General features: G+C 42.8%; 1 protein-coding gene across 1 annotated transcript in view; it reads right to left on the bottom strand.

Moving 5' to 3' along the window:
• Nucleotides 1-24,817, bottom strand: part of AP3M1 (adaptor related protein complex 3 subunit mu 1) — a 51,178-nt gene that overhangs the window by 15,848 nt on the left and 10,513 nt on the right. Inside the window, exons 2-5 of the mRNA XM_044298226.1 lie at nt 22,328-22,603; nt 16,682-16,853; nt 12,133-12,270; nt 6,221-6,306 (exon numbers count right to left, since the gene is read on the bottom strand). Of these exons, the coding sequence (XP_044154161.1) occupies nt 6,221-6,306; nt 12,133-12,270; nt 16,682-16,853; nt 22,328-22,600 (669 nt within the window). The 5' untranslated portion in view covers nt 22,601-22,603. The remainder of the gene's footprint in view (nt 1-6,220; nt 6,307-12,132; nt 12,271-16,681; nt 16,854-22,327; nt 22,604-24,817) is intronic.

Below are 24,817 nucleotides of genomic sequence, written 5' to 3'. Positions count from 1 at the left end.
GACTGGGGGCAAGGTAATGGGACTGGAAGGAGGGACTAGAACAGTTCAGAAGGAAAAGTGTAGGGTAAAAAAAATATATACATAAACCTCTAAAATGTATGTATATTAATGCCAGAAGCCTGACTAATAAAACTGGGGAACTGGAATTAGTGATGTGTGAGGAGGACTATGATATAGTGGGAATAACTAAGACATGGCTAGATGATAGCTATGACTGGGCAGTTAATGTACAGGGTTACAGTCTGTTTAGAAAGGATCGCCAAAACCGGAGAGGGTGAGGGGTCTGCCTTTATGTAAAGTCTTGTCTAAAGCCCACAGTCCGAGAAGATATAAGTGAGGGAGATGTGGAGTCACTGCGGGTAGAAATACATGGAGGCAAAAACAATAATAAAATACTAATGGGAGTTGATTATAAACCACCTAATATACCAAAGTCCACAGAAAATCTACTACTAAACGAGATAGACAAGGCGGCATATCATAACAAGGTTGTTATTATGGGGGACTTCAACTACACAGATATAGACAGGGAAACTGAAACCTGTATATCTCATAAAGAAAACAGGTTCTTTGCAATAACGAAAGACAATTACCTTTCCCAACTGGTTCAGGACCCGACTAGAGAGACAGCCATACTGGACTTAGTATTAACCAATAGACCTGACAGAACAACAGATGTGCAGGTTATGGGACACCTGGGAAATAGTGACCATAAAGTAATAACCTTCCAATTATCATTCAAAAGAGTATTTCTTCAGGGAGGAACAAAAATACCACTATAGGCCCAACTACTGTAAATGGGACAAAGTCCTCAAAAATAAAAATACAGCACAAAATTGGATATTTTTAAAAGCATCCTAAAATCTAATTGTGAGAGGAACATACCATATGGGAAACAAAGGTTAAGGGACAAGAAAAAAACCTATGTGGATAAATAGAACTGGACAAAAATTAGTGTAGCGAGGAAGCACTGAAAAACTATAAAGAAAAAAATAGAATATGTAAAAAACAAATAAAAGCAACCAAACTAGAGACCGAGAGATTAATTGCCAAAGAAAGCAAAACTAACCCTACAATGTTCTTCAATTATATAAATGGTAAAAAGTTAAATCTGAAGGTGTCAGCCCTCTACAAAGTAATGAGGGGGGGAGTTGCAGAGAGCAATGAGAAGAAAGGAAAGCTATTACATCTTTTTTTTCTCCACTGTATTCACTGTCAGATGAAATGCAGAATGTAAATTCCCCATTAAAAGTGCCCTGTCTGACCCAGGAAGAAGTACAGTGGTGTCTTAAAAAGATTAAAATAGACAAATCGCCAGGACCAGATGGTATACACCCCTGTATCCTAAGAGAATTAACTAATGTCATAGCCAAACCCTTATTTCTGATATTTAAGGACTCTATACTGTGGGAGTGTACCACAGGATTGGCACATAGCAAATGTGGTGCCAATATTTAAAAAGGGTCCAAAAACAGAGCCCGGAAACTTTAGGCCGGTAAGTTTAACATCTGTCGTTGGTACACTGTTTGAGGATTTTCTAAGAGATGCTATCTTGGAGTACATCGATGAAAATAAGCAAATAACGCCATATCAGCAGGTCTTCATGAGGGATCGGTCATGTCAAACTAATTTAATCAGTTTCTATGAGGAGGTAAGTTCTAGACTTGACAGCGCTGAATAAATGGATGTCGTATATCTGGACTTCTCCAAAACATTTGACACTGTACCGCATGAAAGGTTAGTATATAAAACTAGAATGCTTGGACTGGGAAAAATTGCTGTATGTGGGTAAGTAACTGGTTCAGTAATAGAAAACAGAGGGTTGTTATTAATGGTACACTACTCAGATTGGGTCACTCTCACTAGCGGACTACCTCAGGGGTCAGTATTGGGCCCTATTCTCTTCAATATACAGTTGCAAGAAAAAGTATGCAAACCCTTTGGAATGATATGGATTCCTGCACAAATTGGTCATAAAATGTGATCTGATCTTTATCCAAGTCACAACAATAGACAATCACAGTCTGCATAAACTAATAAACACACAAAAAATTAAATGTTAACATGTTTTTTATTGAACATACCATGTAAACATTCACAGTACTGTGCAGGTGGAAAAAGTATTTGAACCCCTAGACGAATGACATCTCTAAGAGCTAATTGGAGTGAGGTGTCAGCCAACTGGAGTCCAATCAATGAGATGAGATTGGAGGTGTTGGTTACAGCTGCCCTGCCCTATTAAAAAAAAAAAAAAAAAAACACACACCAGTTCTGGGTTTGCTTTTCACAAGAAGCATTGCCTGATGTGAATGATGCCTCGCACAAAAGAGCTCTCAGAAGACCTATGATTAAGAATTGTTGACTTACATAAAGCTGGAAAGGGTTAAAAAAGTATCTCCAAAAGCCTTACTGTTCATCAGTCCACGGTAAGACAAATTGTCTATAAATGGAGAAAGTTCAACACTGCTACTACTCTCCCTAGGAGTGGCCGTCCTGTAAAGATGACTGCAAGAGCACAGTGAGGGAGGGAGGTGGTCCTATCAAGGATTGTCAGCCTTCCCTCTATGACTGTGTACACTGACAGCTGTCAATAACTGATAGAACTGCCTGCTAGATTTCAAAGCTCAGAATGAGGACAGGACTCGACAGGGTGAACAGCCTGCTGAATCCGTCCTGACGCAAATGTGAAAGCACCCTTAGATGAAGATCAGATCACATTTTATGACCAATTTGTGCAGAAATCCATATAATTCCAAAGGGTTCACATACTTTTTCTTGCAACTGTATTTATTAATGATCTTGTAGAAGGCTTGCACAGTAAAATATCAATTTTTGCAGATTATACTAAACTGTGTAAAGTAATTAATACAGAAGAGGACAGTATACTGCTACAGCGGGATCTGGATAGATTGGAGGCTTGGACAGAGAAGTGGCAGATGAGGTTTAACACTGACAAATGTAAGGTTATGCACAAGGGTAGGAATAATTGAAGTCACCTGTACATACTAAATGGTAAAACACTGGGTAACACTGACATAGAAAACTGGGTAACACTGGGTAACACTGACAGATAAAGGACCTAGGAATTTTAGTGAACAGCAAACTAAGCTGTAGAAACCAGTGTCAGGCATAGCTACCCGTGATGAGAACATAGTCCAACCACTTTACAAATCACTAGTCAGACCACACATGGAGTACTGTGCAAAGTTCTGGTCTCCTGTGAACCAGGCAGACATAGCACCGCTGGAGAGGGTTCAGAGGAGGGCTACTAAATAACTGGAATGGGGGGACTACAGTACCCTGAAAGATGATCAAAATTAGGGTTATTCACTGTAGAAATAAAGATGACTGAGGGGAGATCTAATAACTATTTAAATATATCACTGGTCAATACAGAGATCTCTCCAGTCATCTATTTATCCCCAGGACTGTGACAAGGGGACAACCTCTGCGTCTGGATAAAAGAAGGTTTGTACACAAACGTAGAAGAGGATTTTTTACGGTAAGACCAGTGAGACTATGGAACTCTCTGCCTGAGGAGGTGGTGATGGTGAGTTTATTAGAAGAGTTCAAGAGGGACCTGGATGTATTTCTGGAGTGTAATAATATTACAGGTTATAGTTACTAGAGATGGGTTGTTGATCCAGGGTGTTATTCTGATTGTCTGATTGGAGTTGGGGAAAATTGGCTTCTCACTGTTTTTTTTTGCCTTCCTTTGGATCAACTTGCAGGATAACAGGCCTGAACAGGATGGACAGATGTCTTTTTTCGGCCTTATAAACTATGTTACTATGTAACATAGAGGCAGTCGTGCTAACTAAGTGACATGCCACTTGGCTTCCTAAGCACATCTGCCCCAACCTCCTGACGAAGCTGAGGCGAAACGCGTGTCAGGGTTTTCAGCCTGTTCTTGTGCCTGCTGTTTCTGCCCTCCATTATGTCTCACAGTATGTTATAGTTTCCCACCAGATGTCCACAGGCGAGCTTTGGTTATAACCTGTATTAGATGGCTTGATGTATGGGGACCTGTTCCCTTGAGCACTTCAGATAGATAGATATTACTTTACTTTTGCTGCCATTTGTGTATCATAAAGGATCCAACATAGACATACTCGTCTAGTGGCTATGCATTGGAGTGATGATCACAGGTATTATTTCAGTGGTTAGTACTATTTACCACTTCTCTGTGAATCACCCCACTGCATACTATACATACACCTGACATGTGTTCCACCTTTTTGGCGGGCTACAGAGACACTGGCCGGGGGACTGCAGTATCCGGGTCTATTGCTGATTTTTTTCAAAACTTTTTATCTTTTATATCTGTATAATCATGATCTATTAAATGATAAAATAAAGTATATATTTTTGAATACATTGGGCATTCTTTGGTTGTTTGTTTAGCAACATTTTTAGGTTTATACGGTTGGTTTTCCGTTTGCCCTACCCTACGGTATCATAGTAGTGAGGCTTTCTTTTTTGGTTCTACATCTGCCACAATGCTAAGACCCAAATAATTTGCACATTGGATGCTATATTCCACTATTTACTAACATACGAACCAAGGGGGGCATTTATCAAACTGGTGTAAACTAGAACTGGCCCATAGCCACCAATCAGATTCCACCTTTCATATGTATCAAGACATGTGTCCATCCAGTTCAGTCTGTTAACCTGCAAGTTGATCCAGAGGATGGCAAAATATGCCATGAGGTTGAAGCCAACTTTCCTCATTTAAGGGGTGTCACGAGTTCGGAGGTCCCAGGAGAAACCTCCTGCGTCGTCAAGCAATAAACAAACAGAAATCAGGTACAGACACAGGGTTTATTGCACAAACAGAATCAAAAGAGGAAAACACAGAGAAATTGAGAGCTCTATGTACCGTCCGCAAAGTGGGAGGAAAACCCCCACTGCGCCACTGTCTAGTAATACTCCAGAGGGGCGTGACTAAGCAACTCCTGGTATTCACTAGGGCCCCAGATGGTAGGGTTAGGCTTTGCCGCAGGGAGTTGCCAGGGTCCACTCTGGAGAGTGAACTAGACAGTGACAACAGGAGCAAACGGACAACAGGTACCAGAAGGTACCGACGGTACATAGGCAAACATAAACAGGCAGATACAAGCAGGCAATTAAAAACAGAAGCAGGAGTTCACGCAAAGGAACAGGAGTAGCAATGAACAGAGAAGGACTAGCTCCACCAGTGGTATACTGCGTGGCCTTGCCCATAGCACTCTGCAGCAAGGGCTTGCTGAACAGAGAAATGAAAAACACACAAGGTGACTCAAACAAAACTGGCAGAACAGATAACAGAAACACAGGAAAGAAGACAACAGTGAACAAGTAGGAAACCCACAGGAGCACGGACAGACACGGATCCCATGGGTCAGCAGCATGGGAGAGTGAGTACAAACTAGGAGCAGGACAAGACAACACACACCAGGAGAGCAGACCCAGAACTGAGGAAACCTCAGCCTTAGGCCTCATGCACACGGCCGTGTTCCGCGGAAACCCGGCCGGGATTCCTCCTGAAAGCATGAGCGCACGGTGTCATTGGTTGCTATGACGCCGTGCGCTTCATGCAGCCGCTCCTGTACAGTAATACACTATACTAGTGTATTACTGTACAGCAGCGGCTGCATGAAGCGCTTGGCGTCATAGCAACCAATGATGCTGTGCGCTCATGCTGTCAGGAGGAATCCCGGCCGGGTTTCCACGGTCCGCTCTGGGCCGCGGAACACGGCCGTGTGCATGAGGCCTTATATACAGGTTCCATGGGTGCAGCAGAGAGGCCACACCTATGGAGCAGACAGAGGATTAACTCCTAATAGGCATACAGGGGAGTTAACCCATAAAGAACCACAAACACACAGGAACTGGAGCTGCAGCAAGAGCATAGACAGAAGTTCACAGCCAGAGGTAACGACTGTGACAAGGGGGGAAAAAAATCCTTCCCGACTCCAATCCGGCAATCAGAATAATTCCCAGGATCAACGACCTCTCCAGAAATCTTAATAACTATAACTTGTAATATTATTACACTGCAGAAATACATCCAGACCCCTCTTGAACCCTATTAGTAATTTAACTGCTCTTACAATAAAGAATCCTCTACTATGTTTGTGTAGAAACCTTCTTTTCTTTTGAAGTACAGTATATGTATACCCAACTAAACCTTCACACGAATACTCTTGGAACGTTTTCACTTTTGATTTATTTTTACCATGAAGGACAGTGTAAGATCAGGCATCCCAGTCATCTTTATACAAGCATCAATGACTCCTTGAATCTCTGCAAACACAGTGGAACCTGGCAGAGAAAAGCAATAAGGTTAACTAGTAATTATTACAAAAATTGGAAATATGGCCCGTTATAAACAGATTAACATTTCATAGTGATGTCAATAAAAATGAAAACACATTTAGGTAATGTACAAGTGCAACAAGTGGCCTGCTCTTCAGCTCTACACTAGATATGCTTAAATAATAATGCTTTTCTAATATTTTTGCATTAGCAGATAAAATTCATTTAGGAATTGGAGCTGCCCAGGACTGATGATCACAGACTGATGCTGCATTTTAATGGCTAGGGCAGCGCTAAATCCCACCCATCAGTGCCGGTGACGTCACCGGGCTTCCTGGCAGCCCCACGGAGAGCCCGGTATGTCACCGGATCTCCAAAAATGCCTTTGCCCTGCTCTGATGCTCAAGTCAGGGGGGCTGCCTGGGTGAAAATGGAGGAATGTCCGTGTTCAGCTCTGAACCCGGACAACCCATTTAAAGGCTATGTACACCTTTGGGGGCATTTTTTTTTAAATGATTGCATTTTACTTTTCAATTTATCTTTATTAAAAATATGGAGTCTTTTTTTGTGTACATAGCTGTGATGCTGTAGTTGCAGTCTGTGTATTTTCTCTCTTTTCCATCAGTTGGGAGCAGACAGACTCCTTATTTCTGCTATGTGACATTATAAACACTCATTAAACCTCCATCCTTATCTTACTGATGATTGATTAACATTGGGTGTCTGATAAAATAAAATAATTTTGTTTTATGTTCCTCCTCTAAGGCTACTTTCACACTAGTGGTAGGATGGATCCGACAGGCTGTTCACCCTGTCGGATCCGTCCTGCCGCCGGACTGCAGCTCCATCCTCATTGACTATAATGATGACAGGGGGCGGAGCTCTGGCACAGCACGGCAGTGCACGGTGAGAGGACGCCGGACTAAAAGTACTGCATGTCCGACTTTTTAGTCCGGTGGCCTCTCACTGCGCACTTTTGTGCTGCGCCGCAGCTCAGCCCCCTAGTCCCTATTATAGTCAATGGGGACGGAGCGGCAGTCCAGCGGCACGACGAAACAGCTGCAGGACGTATCCGACAGGGTGAACAGCCTGTCGGATCCGTCCTGCCACTAGTGTGAAAGTGCCCTAAAACCTACATCTTATGAGGTTAAAAATATGGTATACTTATTTAAAATTTTCATTCAGAATTCAGGTGGATGTCACTTGGCTAACCTGTTAGGGTTGTCTGTCAAGCTTCTAAAAAGCAATATACCCTGCTAAACTAAATGCTGCAAAATATTAGGATGTGCTGAGTAACCTTGTTTTTTCTCTTTGCAGTGTGCATTCAGAGGTTTGGCTATCTTCATTTTGTTCTTATACTCCTGACTAACCCCATCTTTCCCATTTTAAATTAGTGTAGCAGAATACACCTAAATACAAATACACCAAAACAATACAAATTCGTGCTATCACTACAGGTCCTTCTAAAAAAATTAGCATATTGTGATAAAGTTCATTATTTTCTGTAATGTACTGATAAACATTAGACTTTCATATATTTTAGATTCATTACACACCAACTGAAGTAGTTCAAGCCTTTTATTGTTTTAATATTGATGATTTTGGCATACAGCTCATGAAAACCCAAAATTCCTAAAAAAATTAGCATATCATGAAAAGGTTCTCTAAACGAGCTATTAACCTAATCATCTGAATCAACTAATTAACTCTAAACACCTGCAAAAGATTCCTGAGGCTTTTAAAAACTCCCAGCCTGGTTCATTACTCAAAACCGCAATCATGGGTAAGACTGCCGACCTGACTGCTGTCCAGAAGGCCATCATTGACACCCTCAAGCAAGAGGGTAAGACACAGAAAGAAATTTCTGAACGAATAGGCTGTTCCCAGAGTGCTGTATCAAGGCACCTCAGTGGGAAGTCTGTGGGAAGGAAAAAGTGTGGCAGAAAACGCTGCACAACGAGAAGAGGTGACCGGACCCTGAGGAAGATTGTGGAGAAGGACCGATTCCAGACCTGGGGGACCTGCGGAAGCAGTGGACTGAGTCTGGAGTAGAAACATCCAGAGCCACCGTGTACAGGCGTGTGCAGGAAATGGGCTACAGGTGCCACATTCCCCAGGTCAAGCCACTTTTGAACCAGAAACAGCGGCAGAAGCGCCTGACCTGGGCTACAGAGAAGCAGCACTGGACTGTTGCTCAGTGGTCCAAAGTACTTTTTTCGGATGAAAGCAAATTTTGCATGTCATTCGAAAATCAAGGTGCCAGAGTCTGGAGGAAGACTGGGGAGAGGGAAATGCCAAAATGCCTGAAGTCCAGTGTCAAGTACCCACAGTCAGTGATGGTCTGGGGTGCCATGTCAGCTGCTGGTGTACTGTGTTTTATCAAGGGCAGGGTCAATGCAGCTAGCTATCAGGAGATTTTGGAGCACTTCATGCTTCCATCTGCTGAAAAGCTTTATGGAGATGAAGATTTCATTTTTCAGCACGACCTGGCACCTGCTCACAGTGCCAAAACCACAGGTAAATGGTTTACTGACCATGGTATTACTGTGCTCAATTGGCCTGCCAACTCTCCTGACCTGAACCCCATAGAGAATCTGTGGGATATTGGGAAGAGAAAGTTGAGAGACGCAAGACCCAACACTCTGGATGAGCTTAAGGCCGCTATCGAAGCATCCTGGGCCTCCATAACACCTCAGCAGTGCCACGGGCTGATTGCCTCCATGCCACGCCGCATTGAAGCAGTCATTTCTGCAAAAGGATTCCCGACCAAGTATTGAGTGCATAACTGAACATAATTATTTGAAGGCTGACTTTTTTTGCATTAAAAACCCTTTTCTTTTATTGGTCCGATGAAATATGCTAATTTTTTTAGATAGGAAATTTGGGTTTTCATGAGCTGTATGCCAAAATCATCAATATTAAAACAATAAAAGGCTTGAACTACTCCAGTTGGTGTGTAATGAATCTAAAATATATGAAAGTCTAATGTTTATCAGTACATTACAGAAAATAATGAACTTTATCACAATATGCAAATTTTTTGAGAAGGACCTGTATATGTACATCCACTCCAAAAAATATACCACCACAAAACATTATCAGTAAAAATACCATCATATTTATTAAGCTTATTACATTGCTTTACACTGTGGTCTTTGTTCCCCTTTCATAATTTATGTATTTTACAGTATGACACCTGGTTTCATGTGGGTATGTGTCTGTATTTTAATGATTATTTTACTCATAGAGGTAGCCTTCCCTAAATTCATTGGAGCTCGGTTGTCACCAAGAGAGGTAACATTTAGCGCAGGTTCCCATTCAAAAGAAGTCGCCTTGCCGTCATGGATGGACACAAATGAATTTGATAAAAAAATATTTACAAAGTACCTCATGTTTATTTATATAGTAAGTATTGGTTCATAGGTTCTGGGTTTGCAGCCGCAGAATACAGATTTTCTGCAGCTCCTATACAGCCTAGAATAAGCCAGTGAAACTACAGGTTCTAATATATAAAATAATTCACAATCACTAAAAAGCAATTTTACAGTAATTGAACGACAGAGTTTTGTGCTGTTCCACAATCACTGCACAAGGAAAGAATAGCTATGCTATGACAATCACCCATTGTGAATGGTGGGTCTTGACTTCTCTATACACTGAGATAATATTAATATAACTAATATAATTACAGGCAGGATAAGAATGACAGGTAAGTAGATAACTGCAGTAAAGTGATCTGTACAAACCAAGAGGTGGTGCCAATTATTAGACATGAAGCAAACAAGAAAAGTGCGCAAAGAGCTTTAATTCAGAATAATCCTTATTCCAGTTTTATTGTTTGTATGAGTAATGCTGTTCTGCCATAGTTTTTTTGGTTTGCTTTCTGCATGCTAGCTTTATGGATGTGCACCAGCGACTATGAATGTGCTAGTCTAAATTTTCTTTATTAGAATTATTAGACATAGTGGCCAATGCGGAAACTGTAGGATTTATTTTTTATTTTTAAATATACGGTATAAAAAAATATATAAAAAATTCTTTAACATTCTTAAACATAAAAACGTTATTTCAACAATATATCATTTTCTGATAACAGATTGCTCTGTCATCTGTAGCCCTTATCTTTACTTCCCTAACAGCTCATAAACAATTAAGCTAAATTATCATCAAACTGGTAGGATTTCTACTTAAAGGGGTTCTGCACTTTGTTTAAACTGATGATCTATCCTCTGGATAGATCATTAGCATCTGATCGGCGGGGGTCAGACACCCGGGACCCCCGCCGATCAGCTGTTTGGGAAGGCAGCGGGGCTCCAGCAGCGCCGCTGCTTTCTCACTGTTTACCGCTGGCCGAGTGACGTCACGACTTGTATCAACTGGCCTGGGCGGGGCTAAGCTCAGGCCTTCTCAAACAGCTGATCGGCAGGGGTCCCGGGTGTCGGATCCCCGCCGATCAGATGCTGATGATATATCCAGAGCATAGATCATCAGTTTAAACAAAGTGCAGAACCCCTTTAAGTAGAAATCCTACCAGTTTGATGATAATTTAGCTTAATTGTTTATGAGCTGTTAGGAAAGTAAAGAAAAGGGCTACAGATTACAGATGTCAGAGCAGCTCTCTAAAGAGGAGAAGCAGTGGTCTGCAGACACAGTGAAACTGGAAGCTGTAGAAGCCAGGCTACTGAAATTGTTTTCAATAAAGACCAAATTAAAAAAAAAAAATAGCCCAAAATAAATAAAATGCAATAATAAAAAAAAAAAAAAAAAATTGTCCCAGAGTCTTTAAGCACCCCACAACCATACACTCAAGAATCGAGTAGCTCTTTAACCAGTAAGGGTGCACCGAAATTCCGGCGCACCCCTATTGTTTGCTCTGTGCTAGTGCTGTTGTTAGTGTAGCGTGGCCGAGCTCTGTTCGTTCCGCGGTACAGGAGCTTTTGTTTCCTGTACCCGGCCGGACTGACAGGAAGTGCTCACTTAGTGTGCACTTCCTTTCAGTCCGGCCGGGTACAAGAAACAAATGCTCCTGTACCGTGGACCGAACAGAGCTTGGCCACGCTACACTAGAGGTGACAAGGGAGGGGGAGGGGGGGTGTAAAATGAGAGTGACAAGGGGGTGTGTAAAATGAGAGTGACAAGGGGGGGGGGTGTAAAATGAGTGACAAGGGAGGGGGTCAGAATGAGAGTGACAAGGGAGGGGGGGTAGAATAAGAGTGACAAGGGAGGGGGGGAAATGAGAGTGACAAGGGAGGGAGGAGGGGGAGAGTGACAAGGGAGGGAGGAGGGGGAGAGTGACAAGGGAGGGAGGAGGGGGAGAGTGACAAGGGAGGGAGGAGGGGGAGAGTGACAAGGGAGGGAGGAGGGGGAGAGTGACAAGGGAGGGAGGAGGGGGAGAGTGACAAGGGAGGGAGGAGGGGGGGGGAGAGTGACATTTTTTTTAAAATAACCACTTTGGGTGGCATTGTGTGTATAATATATATGTATCTGTTTAACTTTATATTTTAATTCACTTTCCTTTTTTTTTATTTAAAAAAAGTATTTTCAAAGTATTTGGGCAAAAAGGCAGTTTCGGTTTTCGGTCAAGGGCATCCTGAATTTTCGGTTTCGGACCAGAATTTTCATTTCGGTGCACCCCTATTAACCAGTGTTATTAACTTTATAGCACAGGTTTCGGACACTGGCCATTTTAATTATCAACTGTGGGAATACTCTAGACATGAAGAATACTTATTGCAAATTAAAGGTAATTATGGCATTACTGCTGGCATGTTTATTTAATTTTTTTTGTATTTCTACAGAACCCTTGTAAAATGTTTATACAATTTGTATTACCTGACTTGTCTATGATTGCATCCACTTCTTCAATTACATCAAAATAGGCCTCATTGTTGGTGTATTTCACTCCTGCTCTTCTCCAGGGTATATTTGAGAGCTGTCCAGTTGGCAGAGTTTCCCCCATATTGCTACTCCCTTTAACATAACAGAAATTACATGAAGACATAACCCCTCTTTTGAGTATTATAACAAGTACAATTCTAAATGCTTTCCCAATGTATAGCATGCCTTATACAGTTGTGTTCAAAATAATAGCAGTGTGTTTTCAAAAAAGTGAATAAAGCTCAAAATCCTTATAATAGCTTCTATTTCCGGCCACAAAAATGCATTGGGAACACTACACATTCTATTCCAAATCAAAACATTAGGAAAAATATATCAAATTTGTGTTGTTCCTCTAAAAACAAAAAAAATAAAAAATTCACTATATAAACTGAAAAATGTTTGAAGATTTTGCTTTCCTTTAAATCACTTAACTAATAATTAGTTGTATAACCACAGTTTTTTTTTAGATTTTCCTGGAGCTGATTGTTGGCTGAGTCCTTGCCATTTTGGCTATTCTTCTATCCATTTGAATGGTAGTTTTTCGCTTTCTTACACATCTTTCAGGTTTGCCATTTTAAAGCATTTACGATCATTTTAGCTGAGCAGCCTATTATTTTCTGCACTTCTTTATATGTTTTGCCCTCTCCAATAAACTTTTTAATCAAAGAATCGCTGTTCTTCTGAACAATGTCTGAAATGACCAATTTTCCTCAGAATTTCAGAGAGAAATGCACTGTAACCAGCATGTACAACATTTGCTGCCTTCCTTCCTTAAATAAGGGCAATAATTGCCACCTGTTTTTCAAAGATTGAATGACTTCACTAATTGAACTCCACACTGCTATTATTTTGAAGAGGTCAGGGAGGAAGACGATGCAGGGGACGATGAGGTCCTAGACCCCACATGGAATGAAGGTCGTGCCACTGACTTTCAGAGTTCGGAGGAAGAGGCAGTGGTGAGACTGAGCCAAAAGCGTAGCAAAAGATGGAGCAGTGGGCAAAAGCAGAACACCTGCCGCCAAGAGAGTCCGCCTGCTACTGGCCATCGCCATCTGGGACCGAGCACTTCAAAGGCAGCTTCAAGGAGTTCCCTGGCGTGGCAGTTCTTCAAACAATATGCTGACGACAAGACCCGAGTAGTTTGCACGCTGTGCCATCAGAGCCTGAAGCGAGGCATTAACGTTCTGAACCTTAGCACAACCTGCATGACCAGGCACTTGCATGCAAAGCATGAACTGCAGTGGAGGAAACACCTTAAAAACAAGGAACTCACTCAGACTCCCCTGCTACCTCTTCTGCTGCTGCCACCTCGGCCTCTTCCTCCGCCTCTGGAGGAACGTTGGCACCTGCAGCCCAGCAAACAGAGGATGTACAACCAACACCAAAATTTCCGTCACCAAGCATGTCACACGGCAGCGTTCAGCTCTCCATCTCACAAACATTTGAGAGAAAGCGTAAATTCCCACCTAGCCACCCTCGATCCCTGGCCCTGAATGCCAGCATTTCTAAACTACTGGACTATGAAATGCTGTCATTCAGGCTGGTTGACACAGACAGCTTCAAACAGCTCATGTCGCTTGTTCCCAGCCGCCACTACTTCTCCAAGTGAGCCGTGCCTTCCCTGCCCAACCAAGTATCCGATAAAATCAAGTGTGCACTGTGCAATGCCATCTGTGGCAAGGTCCACCTAACCACAGAAACGTGGACCAGTAAGCACGGCCAGGGACGCTATATCTCCCTAACTGCACACTGGGTAAATGTAGTGGCGGCTGGGCCCCAGGCGGAGAGCTGTTTGGCGCACGTCCTGCTGCTGCCAAACTTCCTCCTCCTCTTCTTCCACCTGCTCATCCAGTCAGCCACACATCTTCACCACCAACTTCAGCACAGCCCAGGGTAAAAGTCAGCAGGCCATTCTGAAACTCATATGTTTGGGGGACAGGCCCCACACCGCGCAGGAGTTGTGGCGGGGTATTGAACAACAGACCATCGAGTGGTTGCTACCGGTGAGCCTCAAGCCCGGCCTGGTGGTGTGCGATAATGGGCGAAATCTCGTCGCAGCTCTGGGACTAGCCGGTTTGACGCACATCCCTTGCCTGGCGCATGTGCTGAATATGGTGGTGCAGAAGTTCATTCACAACTACCCCGACATGTCAGAGCTGCTGCATAAAGTGCGGGCCGTCTGTGCGCGCTTCCGGCGTTCACATCCTGCCGCTGCTCGCCTGTCTGCGCTACAGTGTAACTTCGGCCTTCCCGCTCACCGCCTCATATGAGACGTGCCCACCAGGTTGAACTCCACCTTGCACAAGCTGGACAGACTCTGCGAGCAGCAGCAGGCCATAGTGGAGTTTCAGCTGCAGCACGCACGGGTCAGTCGCACTGCGGAACAGCACCACTTCACCACCAATGACTGGGCCTCCATGCGAGACCTGTGTGCCCTGTTGCGCTGTTTCGAGTACTCCACCAACATGGCCAGTGGCGATGACGCCGTTATCAGCGTTACAATACCACTTCTATGTCTCCTTGAGAAAACACTTAGGGCGATGATGGAAGAGGAGGTGGCCCAGGAGGAGGAGAAGGCGGAAGAGGGGTCATTTTTAGCACTTTCAGGCCAGTCTCTTAGAAGTGACTCAGAGAGAGTTTTTTTGCAACAGCAGAGGCCAGATACAAATGTGGCCAGACAGGGCCCACTACTGGAGGACGAAGATAAGGAGGATGAAGCAGGTTTACAGCGGGGTGGCACCCAACGCAGCTCGGGCCCATCACTGGTGCGTGGCTGGGGGAAAACGCAGGACAATGACGACACGCCTCCCACAGAGGACAGCTTGTCCTTACCTCAGGGCAGCCTGGCACACATGAGCGACTACATGCTGCAGTGCCTGCGAAACGACAGCAGAGTTGCACACATTTTAACGTGTACGGACTACTGGGTTGCCACCCTGCTGGATCCCAGGTACAAAGACAATATGCCCAACTTACTTCCTGCACTAGAGCGTGATGGGAATATGCACGAGTACAAGCGAACGTTGGTAGACGCGCTACTGAGAGCATTCCCAAATGTCACAGGGGAACAAGTGGAAGCCAAAGGCGAAGGCAGAGGAGGAGCAAGAGGTCGCCAACGCAGCTGTGTCACGGCCAGCTCCTCTGAGGGCAGGGTTAGCATGGCAGAGATGTGGAAAAAAATTGTCAACACTCCACAGCTAACTGCACCACCACCTGATACGGAACGTGTTAGCAGGAGGCAACATTTCATTAACATGGTGGAACAGTACGTGTGCACACCCCTCCATGTACTGACTGATGGTTCGGCCCCATTCAACTTCTGGGTCTCTAAATTGTCCACGTGGCCAGAGCTAGCCTTTTATGCCTTGGAGGTGCTGGCCTGCCCGGCGGCCAGCGTTTTGTCTGAACGTGTATTCAGCGCGGCAGGGAGCATCATTACAAACGCAGCCGCCTGTCCACAGCTAATGTCTAATGAAGCCTGAATCTCTGCTATGGGACCTCTCTCCTCTGTCTGGGTGCCAGGGCCTAAAAATATCTGACAGTGGCCTGTTCCAGTGTTGGGTGACATGAAGGCTGATTCTCTGCTATGGGACCTCTCTCAAATGGATATTGGTTAATTATTATTATTTTTTTATTCATTTCCCTATCCACATTTGTTTGCAGGGGATTTACCTACATTTTGCTGCCTTTTGCAGCTCTCTAGCCCTTTCCTGGGCTGTTTTACAGCCTTTTTAGTGCCGAAAAGTTCGGGTCCCCATGGACTTCAATGGGGTTGGGGTTCGGGGCGAAGTTCGGGTCGAGTTCGGATCCCGAACCCTAACATTTCCGGGAAGTTCGGCCGAACTTCTTGAACCCGAACATCCAAGTGTTCGCTCAACTCTAGTAGTGAAAAAAAAAAAAAAGGAAATTGCTATTTCAGCAAAAGAGCAATTAAAAGATTTGTGCCAGGAAAAAAAAACTGCTGAATTGTCAGTCTGGACGTGTAGTATACGGTACATGCTTCACTGGCAATCATTTCTCCATGTAGAAACAGCACCTGCTCTAGAAAGAACATTCTGCTTAGTCACAATTTACCTTTAGCCTTTATACACATCCCGTTCACACCCTCTATCTTCAGTTTATGTAAGTGAATACTTTTATACTTTAATACTTTTAATACTTTATGAAGGAAAGGCTATTTAACATATCTGTTAGATTTATGGCTTTAGAAATAGGAATGGCAGTACCATATTGTTTTCTGGATCCAAGTGTAAGATACAATCTAAATAACAGAAGAAATAAATATAAAAGGGGGAGATTAATAAAAGGGGGAGATTAAAACTAGCTTAGGTCCAAAAGACTTGTGAAAAATGTAAGGTGGAATCTGGTTGCTATGGACAACTAAGCCAGTTTTCCTTTACACCAGTCTGATTAATCTCCCCAAAAGTCTTTTACTAATATGTTATGAAGATAGAAAATGACCCTTCCCTGTGTGCAATCCTAAGTGCTGGATCGGACAGACCTGTGAGGGAGTTCACTACAGATCTCAGGATTGTAGGGGGCTTGATCAATTCCTTCAGAATATTAGACTCCGTTGCCAGAGGAAATCCATTATCCAGCATTTCTTCCAGTAGCTCATATACAACGACCACATTGTCTTTCAGACAGTTCTCAGAGCATTCTCCAAAGTAATCCTGCCAGACAATTAAATGAATTTTATATGAACAGAAAGCTCAGTGGAGGAAACTCATGATGAAAAAGACATTTACTATTCATATGAAGAAATCGAATAAACCAAAGTTTTGGTGGAAGAGACTTTTCAGAATAGAGGTGATTAGGACACCATTGTAACCAACATGGTACAGCTGAAAAAAGATCAACCAAGGGACGTGTGGTGATGTGAATTAAGAAAAGGGGTGTGGAAAAAAATAAAATCTACTAATGTTTTCCAAATCTAAAACTTAATCTAAGCATTTTTAAAACCGTTCAATGTTCCTGCCATTACCTTGTCCTCATGGTGATGAAGAGTAGCTGCTCTGGAGAATAAGCTTTTTCTTCTCCAGTCGGAGGCAGTGCCCTCTTGTCTTTTAAGTGGATTTTTACATGAAACAGCTTTTCACCATATTATTTATATGGTCCATTTTTATAGGATAACCAAGTCCTCGTTTTTATATGCCTCTTCTCAAAACTGAATACATTTAAAGGGGTTGTCCGAGATTTTGATATTGATGACCTATCCTCAACATATGCCATTAACCACCTCAGCCCCGCTAGGTGAAACCCCCTTCATGACCAGGCCACTTTTTACACTTCGGCACTACACTCCTTTCACCGTTTATCGCTCGGCCATGACACTTACCACCCAAATGAATTTTACCTCCTTTTCTTCTCACTAATAGAGCTTTCATTTGGTGGTATTTTATTGCTGCTGACATTTTAACTTTTTTTTGTTATTAATCAAAATGTAACGATTTTTTGCAAAAAAATAACATTTTTCACTTTCAGCTGTAAAATTTTGCAAAAAAAACGACATCCATATATACATTTTTCGCCAAATTTATTGTTCTACATGTCTTTGATAAAAAAAAAAAATGTTTGGGCAAAAAAAAAAATGGTTTGGGTAAAAGTTATAGCGTTTACACACTATGGTGCAAAAATGTGAATTTCCGCTTTTTGAAACGGCTCTGATTTTCTGAGCACCTGTCATGATTCCTGAGGATCTACAATGCCCAAACAGTAGAAAAACCCCACAAATGACCCCATTTCGGAAAGTAGACACCCTAAGGTATTCGCTGATGGGCATAGTGAGTTCATAGAACTTTTTATTTTTTGTCACAAGTTAGCGGAAAATGATGATGATTTTTTCTTTTTTTTTTTTTTTCTTACAAAGTTCCATATTCCACTAACTTGGGACAAAAAATAAAAAATTCTAGGAACTCGCTGTGCCCCTCACAGAATACCTTGGGGTGTCTTCTTTCCAAAATGGGGTCACTTGTGGCGTAGTTATACTGCCCTGGCAATTTAGGGGCCCTAATGTGTGAGAAGAACTTTGCAATCAAAATGTGTAAAAAATGACCGGTGAAATCCGAAAAGGTGCACTTTGAAATATGTGCCCCTTTGCCCACCTTGGCAGCAAAAAAGTGTCACACATCTGGTATCGCCGTACTCAGGAGAAGTTGGGGAATGTGTTTTGGGGTGTCATTTTACATATACCCATGCTGGGTGAGAGAAATATCTTGGCAAAAGACAACTTTGCCCATTTTTTTATACAAAGTTGGCATTTGACCAAGATATTTTTCTCACCCAGCATGGGTATATGTAAAATGACACCCCAAAACACATTCCCCAACTTCTCCTGAGTACGGCGATACCAGATGTGTCACACTTTTTTGCTGCCAAGGTGGGCAAAGGGGCACATATTCCAAAGTGCACCTTTCGGATTTTGCAGGCCATTTTTTACACATTTTGATTGCAAAGTACTTCTCACACATTTGGGCCCCTAAATTGCCAGGGCAGTATAACTACGCCACAAGTGACCCCATTTTGGAAAGAAGACACCCTAAGGTATTCCGTGAGGGGCATGGCGAGTTCCTAGAATTTTTTTTTTTTGTCACAAGTTAGCGGAAAATGATGATTTTTTTTTCTCTCTTTTTTCCTTACAAAGTCTCATATTCCACTAACTTGCGACAAAAAATAAAAAATTCTAGGAACTCGCCATGCCCCTCACGGAATACCTTGGGGTGTCTTCTTTCCAAAATGGGGTCACTTGTGGCGTAGTTATACTGCCCTGGCAATTTAGGGGCCCAAATGTGTGAGAAGTACTTTGCAATCAAAATCTGTAAAAAATGACCGGTGAAATCCGAAAGGTGCACTTTGGAATATGTGCCCCTTTGCCCACCTTGGCATCAAAAAAGTGTCACACATCTGGTATCGCCGTACTCAGGAGAAGTTGGGGAATGTGTTTTGGGGTGTCATTTTACATATACCCATGCTGGGTGAGAGAAATATCTTGGCAAAAGACAACTTTTCCCATTTTTTTTATACAAAGTTGGCATTTAACCAAGATATTTTTCTCACCCAGCATGGGTATATGTAAAATGACACCCCAAAACACATTGCCCAACTTCTCCTGAGTACGGCGATACCAGATGTGTGACACTTTTTTGCAGCCTAGATGCGCAAAGGTGCCCAAATTCCTTTTAGGAGGGCATTTTTAGACATTTGGATCCCAAACTTCTTCTCACACTTTCGGGCCCCTAAAAAGCCAGGGCAGTATAAATACCCCACATGTGACCCCACTTTGGAAAGAAGACACCCCAAGGTATTCAATGAGGGGCCTGGCGAGTTCCTAGAAATTTTTATTTTTTTGCATAAGTTAGCGGAAATAGATTTTTTTTGTTTTTTTCTCACAAAGTCTCACTTTCCGCTAACTTAGGACAAAAATTTCAATCTTTCATGGACTCAATATGCCCCTCACGGAATACCTTGGGGTGTCTTCTTTCCGAAATGGGGTCACATGTGGGGTATTTATACTGCCCTGGCTTTTTAGGGGCCCTAAAGCGTGAGAAGAAGTCTGGAATATAAATGTCTAAAAATGTTTACGCATTTGGATTCCGTGAGGGGTATGGTGAGTTCATGTGAGATTTTATTTTTTGACACAAGTTATGTGTATGGAATATGAGACTATGTAAGAAAAAACAAAAACAAACAAAAAATTTCCGCTAACTTGGGCCAAAAAAATGTCTGAATGGAGCCTTACAGGGGGAGTGATCAATGACAGGGGGGTGATCAATGACAGGGGGGTGATCACCCATATAGACTCCCTGATCACCCCCCTGTCACTGATCACCCCCCTGGTAAGGCTCCATTCAGACGTCTGTATGATTTTTACGGATCCATGGGTACATGGATCGGATCCGCAAAACACATGCGGACGTCTGAATGGAGCCTTACAGGGGGGGTGATCAATGACAGAGGGGTGATCACCCATATAGACTCCCTGATCACCCCCCTGTAAGGCTCCATTCAGACGTCCGTATGATTTTTTACGGATCCACGGATACATGGATCGGATCCGCAAAACACATGCGGACGTCTGAATGGAGCCTTACAGGGGGGTGATCAATGACAGGGGGGTGATCAGGGAGTCTATATGGGGTGATCAACCCCCTGTCATTGATCACCCCCCTGTAAGGCTCCATTCAGACGTCCGCATGTGTTTTGCGGATCCGATCCATGTATCAGTGGATCCGTAAAAATCATGCGGATGTCTGAATGGAGCCTTACAGGGGGGTGATCAATGACAGAGGGGTGATCAATGACAGGGAAGTGATCAGGAAGTCTATATGCGTGATCACCCACTTGTCATTGATCACCCCCCTGTAAGGCTCCATTCAGACGTCCGTATGCGTTTTGCGGATCCGATCCATGTATCCGTAAAAATCATACGGACGTCTGAACGGAGCCTGACAGGGGGGTGATCAATGACAGCGGGGTGATCAATGACAGGGGGGTGATCAGGGAGTTTATATGGGGTGATCATGGGTGATCAGGGGTTTATAAGGGGTTAATAAGTGACGGGGGGGGGGGGGGGGGTGTAGTGTAGTGTGGTGTTTGGTGCGACTGTACTGAGCTACCCGAGTCCTCTGGTGGTCGATCCTAACAAAAGGGACCACCAGAGGACCAGGGAGCAGGTATATTAGACGCTGTTATCAAAACAGCGTCTAATATACCTGTTAGGGGTTAAAAAAAATCAGATCTCCAGCCTGCCAGCGAACGATCGCCGCTGGCATGCTGGAGATCCACTCACTTACCTTCCGTTCCTGTGAGCGCGCGCGCCTGTGTGCGCGCGTTCACAGGAAATCTCGCGTCTCGCGAGATGACGCATATATGCGTGACTGTGCGCAGGGCTGCCACCTCCGGAACGCACATGTGCGTTAGGCGGTCCGGAGGTGGTTAATATCAGATCAGCAGGGTTCTGACTCGTGGCACCTCACTGATCAGCTGTTAGAAGAGGCTGTAGCACCACGGCCTCTTACTAGGCCAGTCACATAACAGTCACGTGGCCTAAGAGCAGCTTAGTCCCATTAAAGTGACTGGGGCTGAGCTGCGAAACCTAGCATAGCCACTATTTACATGGAATGGTGCTGTGCTTGGTAAGCTGCAATGAGGCCTTCTCAAACAGCTGATCTGCGGGGGTTAAGCTTGTCTAAACCCTGCAAATCTGATATTGATGATCAATCCTGAGGATAATTCATCAATATCACAATCTTGGACAACCCCTTAAATGTTTCCTCATAACTAAGACCCTCCATGCCACTTATCAGTTTAGCTGCTATTCTTTGTACTTTTTCCAGCTCCATAGCATTCTTTGCATGGAGTGGTGCCCAGAATTGAACTGCCTATTCCAGAGCAGGTCGCACCAAAGCTTTGTATAGCTTTGTAAATACATGATAATATCCTGGTAGCCTTAGAAGCAGTTGATTGACATTGTATGCTGTTATTTAATCTATGATCTACAAGGACATCCAAATCCTTCTATATAACTTAGTGACACCCCAGTGTTACATCCCCTTGTACATATGATGCACTTAGATTATTATTCACATGGTGAAAACAGGTCAGGAGAGTCCAAATTGAAAAAACAATAAGCAACTACATGAACATATTAAAAACCACAATAATGCCAGAAAACCCTTTTAAGAATACATTTTTTGTGAAACTTACAAATCCTGTTCACAGCAATGTACCTTCTGGTTGCCTCCTGCAAATGATGTTAAACTCCTCACAAATTTGTGCTCAGAATGCACAGGTTTAAAAGGGGTTCTCCGACTAGCATATAATTTTTTTTTAAGACAGCAGAATTCTTTAAAAATCAATAAAAGAAGTCATACAAAGAGGTATCAATGTGCTGGGTGTCATGAGGAGGCAAATTAAAGGAATTTTTTTTTCTTACATTTTACAGCAATTTCTGGTGTAAATTAGGGCAAACACATATTTCTTATGCAAAGTATCTTCCAAGGAAAGTGAGATAGTTATCTTTCCTTGGGAGATACCTCTTTGCATATTAGTTTCCCATGGAAAACTTCCAATAAATCTCCATACACAGCTGGTCTGTTTAAGGAGACCGAGAACACTGCCTAAACAGATATTTTTTTTAAATGATTACCTGAAATGTGTCAGCAACACGATGCAGGAATTCAATGACGAAAAGTGGCGTCACTTCACTCTGAATTACTGCCACAAAGAATATTTTTTCTCGGTAAATGCTGATAAGATAGTGGTGTGGAGTTGGAATGACTGGGGGCACATTCTCCACATCTGCTGCTTTTTCCTGAGCTTCAAAGAAGTAGTCACAGACTGAGCGGCTCACAACACTTTTCCAATGCTTTTCTAAGAAAATGTCACCAGAACCATTGATCAGAAAGAGGCTGTGGATCATTTTCTGAGGGGTAAATAAAGATATATTGTATTAATTACATATAGTTCATAAATATATACCAACACTATGCTGGCCATAGACAGCAAGATATTCACCCAATCCATTCTATATTTATAACTATGCATGGGGAAAACGGTCCTCTGTTACACACATTTTTCATGTGAATTTAAGACGTTTGTTGCTGGGACCTAAAAAGATTCTTATTGTTGAGTCCTATAAGAAAAAAGTGAAGTTGGCTTCTTGAATGGTTTAAATTCCAAAATGCAACCATATTTAAATCTCTAAAATAATGTCCAGTATATGCTGTAAACAAGTGTACAGATTTATATTTACCATGTTAAATTATGTGGACAGGTTAAGGTAAACCTCCACCTATTATCTGGTCTTATTTAGGGTTAACTCGTCCTTTATTTTGGTCAAGAGAGTTTTTTCTCATGTCTAAAATAACAAATCTATGATGGAACTAACAAAAATGGTTGCAAAATGAGCACAATGGATGACGGCATACCATGAGAGATGACCTACCTCCATCCAGGTAGGGACAGGAAGAATAAATTTGACCCTCCTCTGGCATCTCCTCAGTATCCTTCTGAACTGACAGCCTAGAGTCTTTTTTTTTCCCATTCACACCAACATTTACCTCCTCCTACACACATATCCAACACATACACAAATATATATATATATTTTTTGGGGGGGGACCCCATGCCGTCATGGAGGATTAATGAAAAGGAACTTACCGGTAAGTAATGTGGTTTTTCCCTTTCATCCTCCATGACTGCATACCCTGAGATACATTTTAATTAGGGAAGGACTATGGCCTGCAAAACCTTTCTACCAAAGGAAAGCTCCTGACGTGCCCTAGTATCCACCCTATAATGTTTGGTAAACGTATGAGGGCTTGACCATGTTGCCGCCCTACAGATTTGTTCTAAGGATGCGTTTGCTTTCTCAGCCCAGATTGTTGAGATGGATTTTTTAGAGTGGGCCGTCAAAGTCTTTGGTGGAGGAACTCCCAAGGATTTATAGGACTCAGATATAGCAATTCTTATCCATCTGGATAGAGAATTCTTTGTGGCTTTATGACCTTCATGCGCCCCTAGGAATTGTACAAACAAGTAACTTGATTTTCTGAACGGTTTTGTGGTCTCTAGATAGAACAAGATGGCCCTAGGCACGTCTAGTTTGTGAAACTTTCTTCTACTTCTATTTTCGGATCTGAACAGAATGATGGGACTATAATTTCCTCCTGTCTATGGAAATTGGATGCGACTTTAGGAAGGAAGGAATCATCCAATCTGAAAACGACGCTGTCAGGAAAAACGGAAATAAAAATGGCTCAACCATTTTTAGAGCCTGAATCTCGCTTACCCTACGTGCCGAGGTAATTGGCACTAAAATTAGGGTTTTTAACAAATGTTTTTTTTTTTTTACTTTAGAGAAGCTTTCGACAATGGTTCAAAGGGGGCGATTGTCAAACGGATGACCCACGGATGATCCGCAATTTTTTGTATCAAACACAGAACTTAATGCTGATATATGGACAAGGTATTTGGACGCAATCCTTTCTCAAATTCTGATTGAAAGAACCCCAAAATAGCTTGAACACAAAACTTCTGCGAGGAGTTTTTAGATTGGGAACACCAGCTACAGAACCTTTTCCAGACTTTAAAATAAATCTTACAGGTAACCTCTTTCCTGCTAGCTGTCGTGGTATCAAGTATGGCGTCCGATAAGCCCTTGGACCTCAACGTCACCCTTTCAGGTTCCGAGCTGCCAGATGTAGTTTTTCCACCTTGGGATGGTGGACTGGACCCTGAGACAATAGATCTTGTCTCCAGGGAAGAATCCATGGGCTCTGAACTGAAAGGAGCTTAAGGATAGGGAACCACAACCTTTTTGGCCACAATGGAGCCAAGATCACATGAGATTTGTCTAGACAACTGAAAGTCTAATTTTTGGGACATCCCGAAGAGGTTTAGGGAAAATAATTTCTCCAATTTCATGTTTTCCGCTGAGGCTAACAGATCCACCAGGTCTGTAATCTGGAGAAACACCTGTTTTTCTAGGCTCCATTCTGTTATTCTCAGTGAAACCTTGCTTAAGAAATCCGCTTTTGTGTTTAGAGATCCTTTAGGTATACTGCAGACAGGGACGTTAAATGAGCTTCTGCCCAGGAAAATATTTTTTTCTGTTATCAGACTTAGACCTACGCGT

The sequence above is a fragment of the Bufo gargarizans genome, chromosome 6 (assembly GCF_014858855.1).
Source record: "Bufo gargarizans isolate SCDJY-AF-19 chromosome 6, ASM1485885v1, whole genome shotgun sequence".
In the NCBI taxonomy this organism is placed as follows: Eukaryota; Metazoa; Chordata; class Amphibia; order Anura; family Bufonidae; genus Bufo; species Bufo gargarizans.
This window is presented reverse-complemented; position numbering and strand designations above follow the sequence as displayed.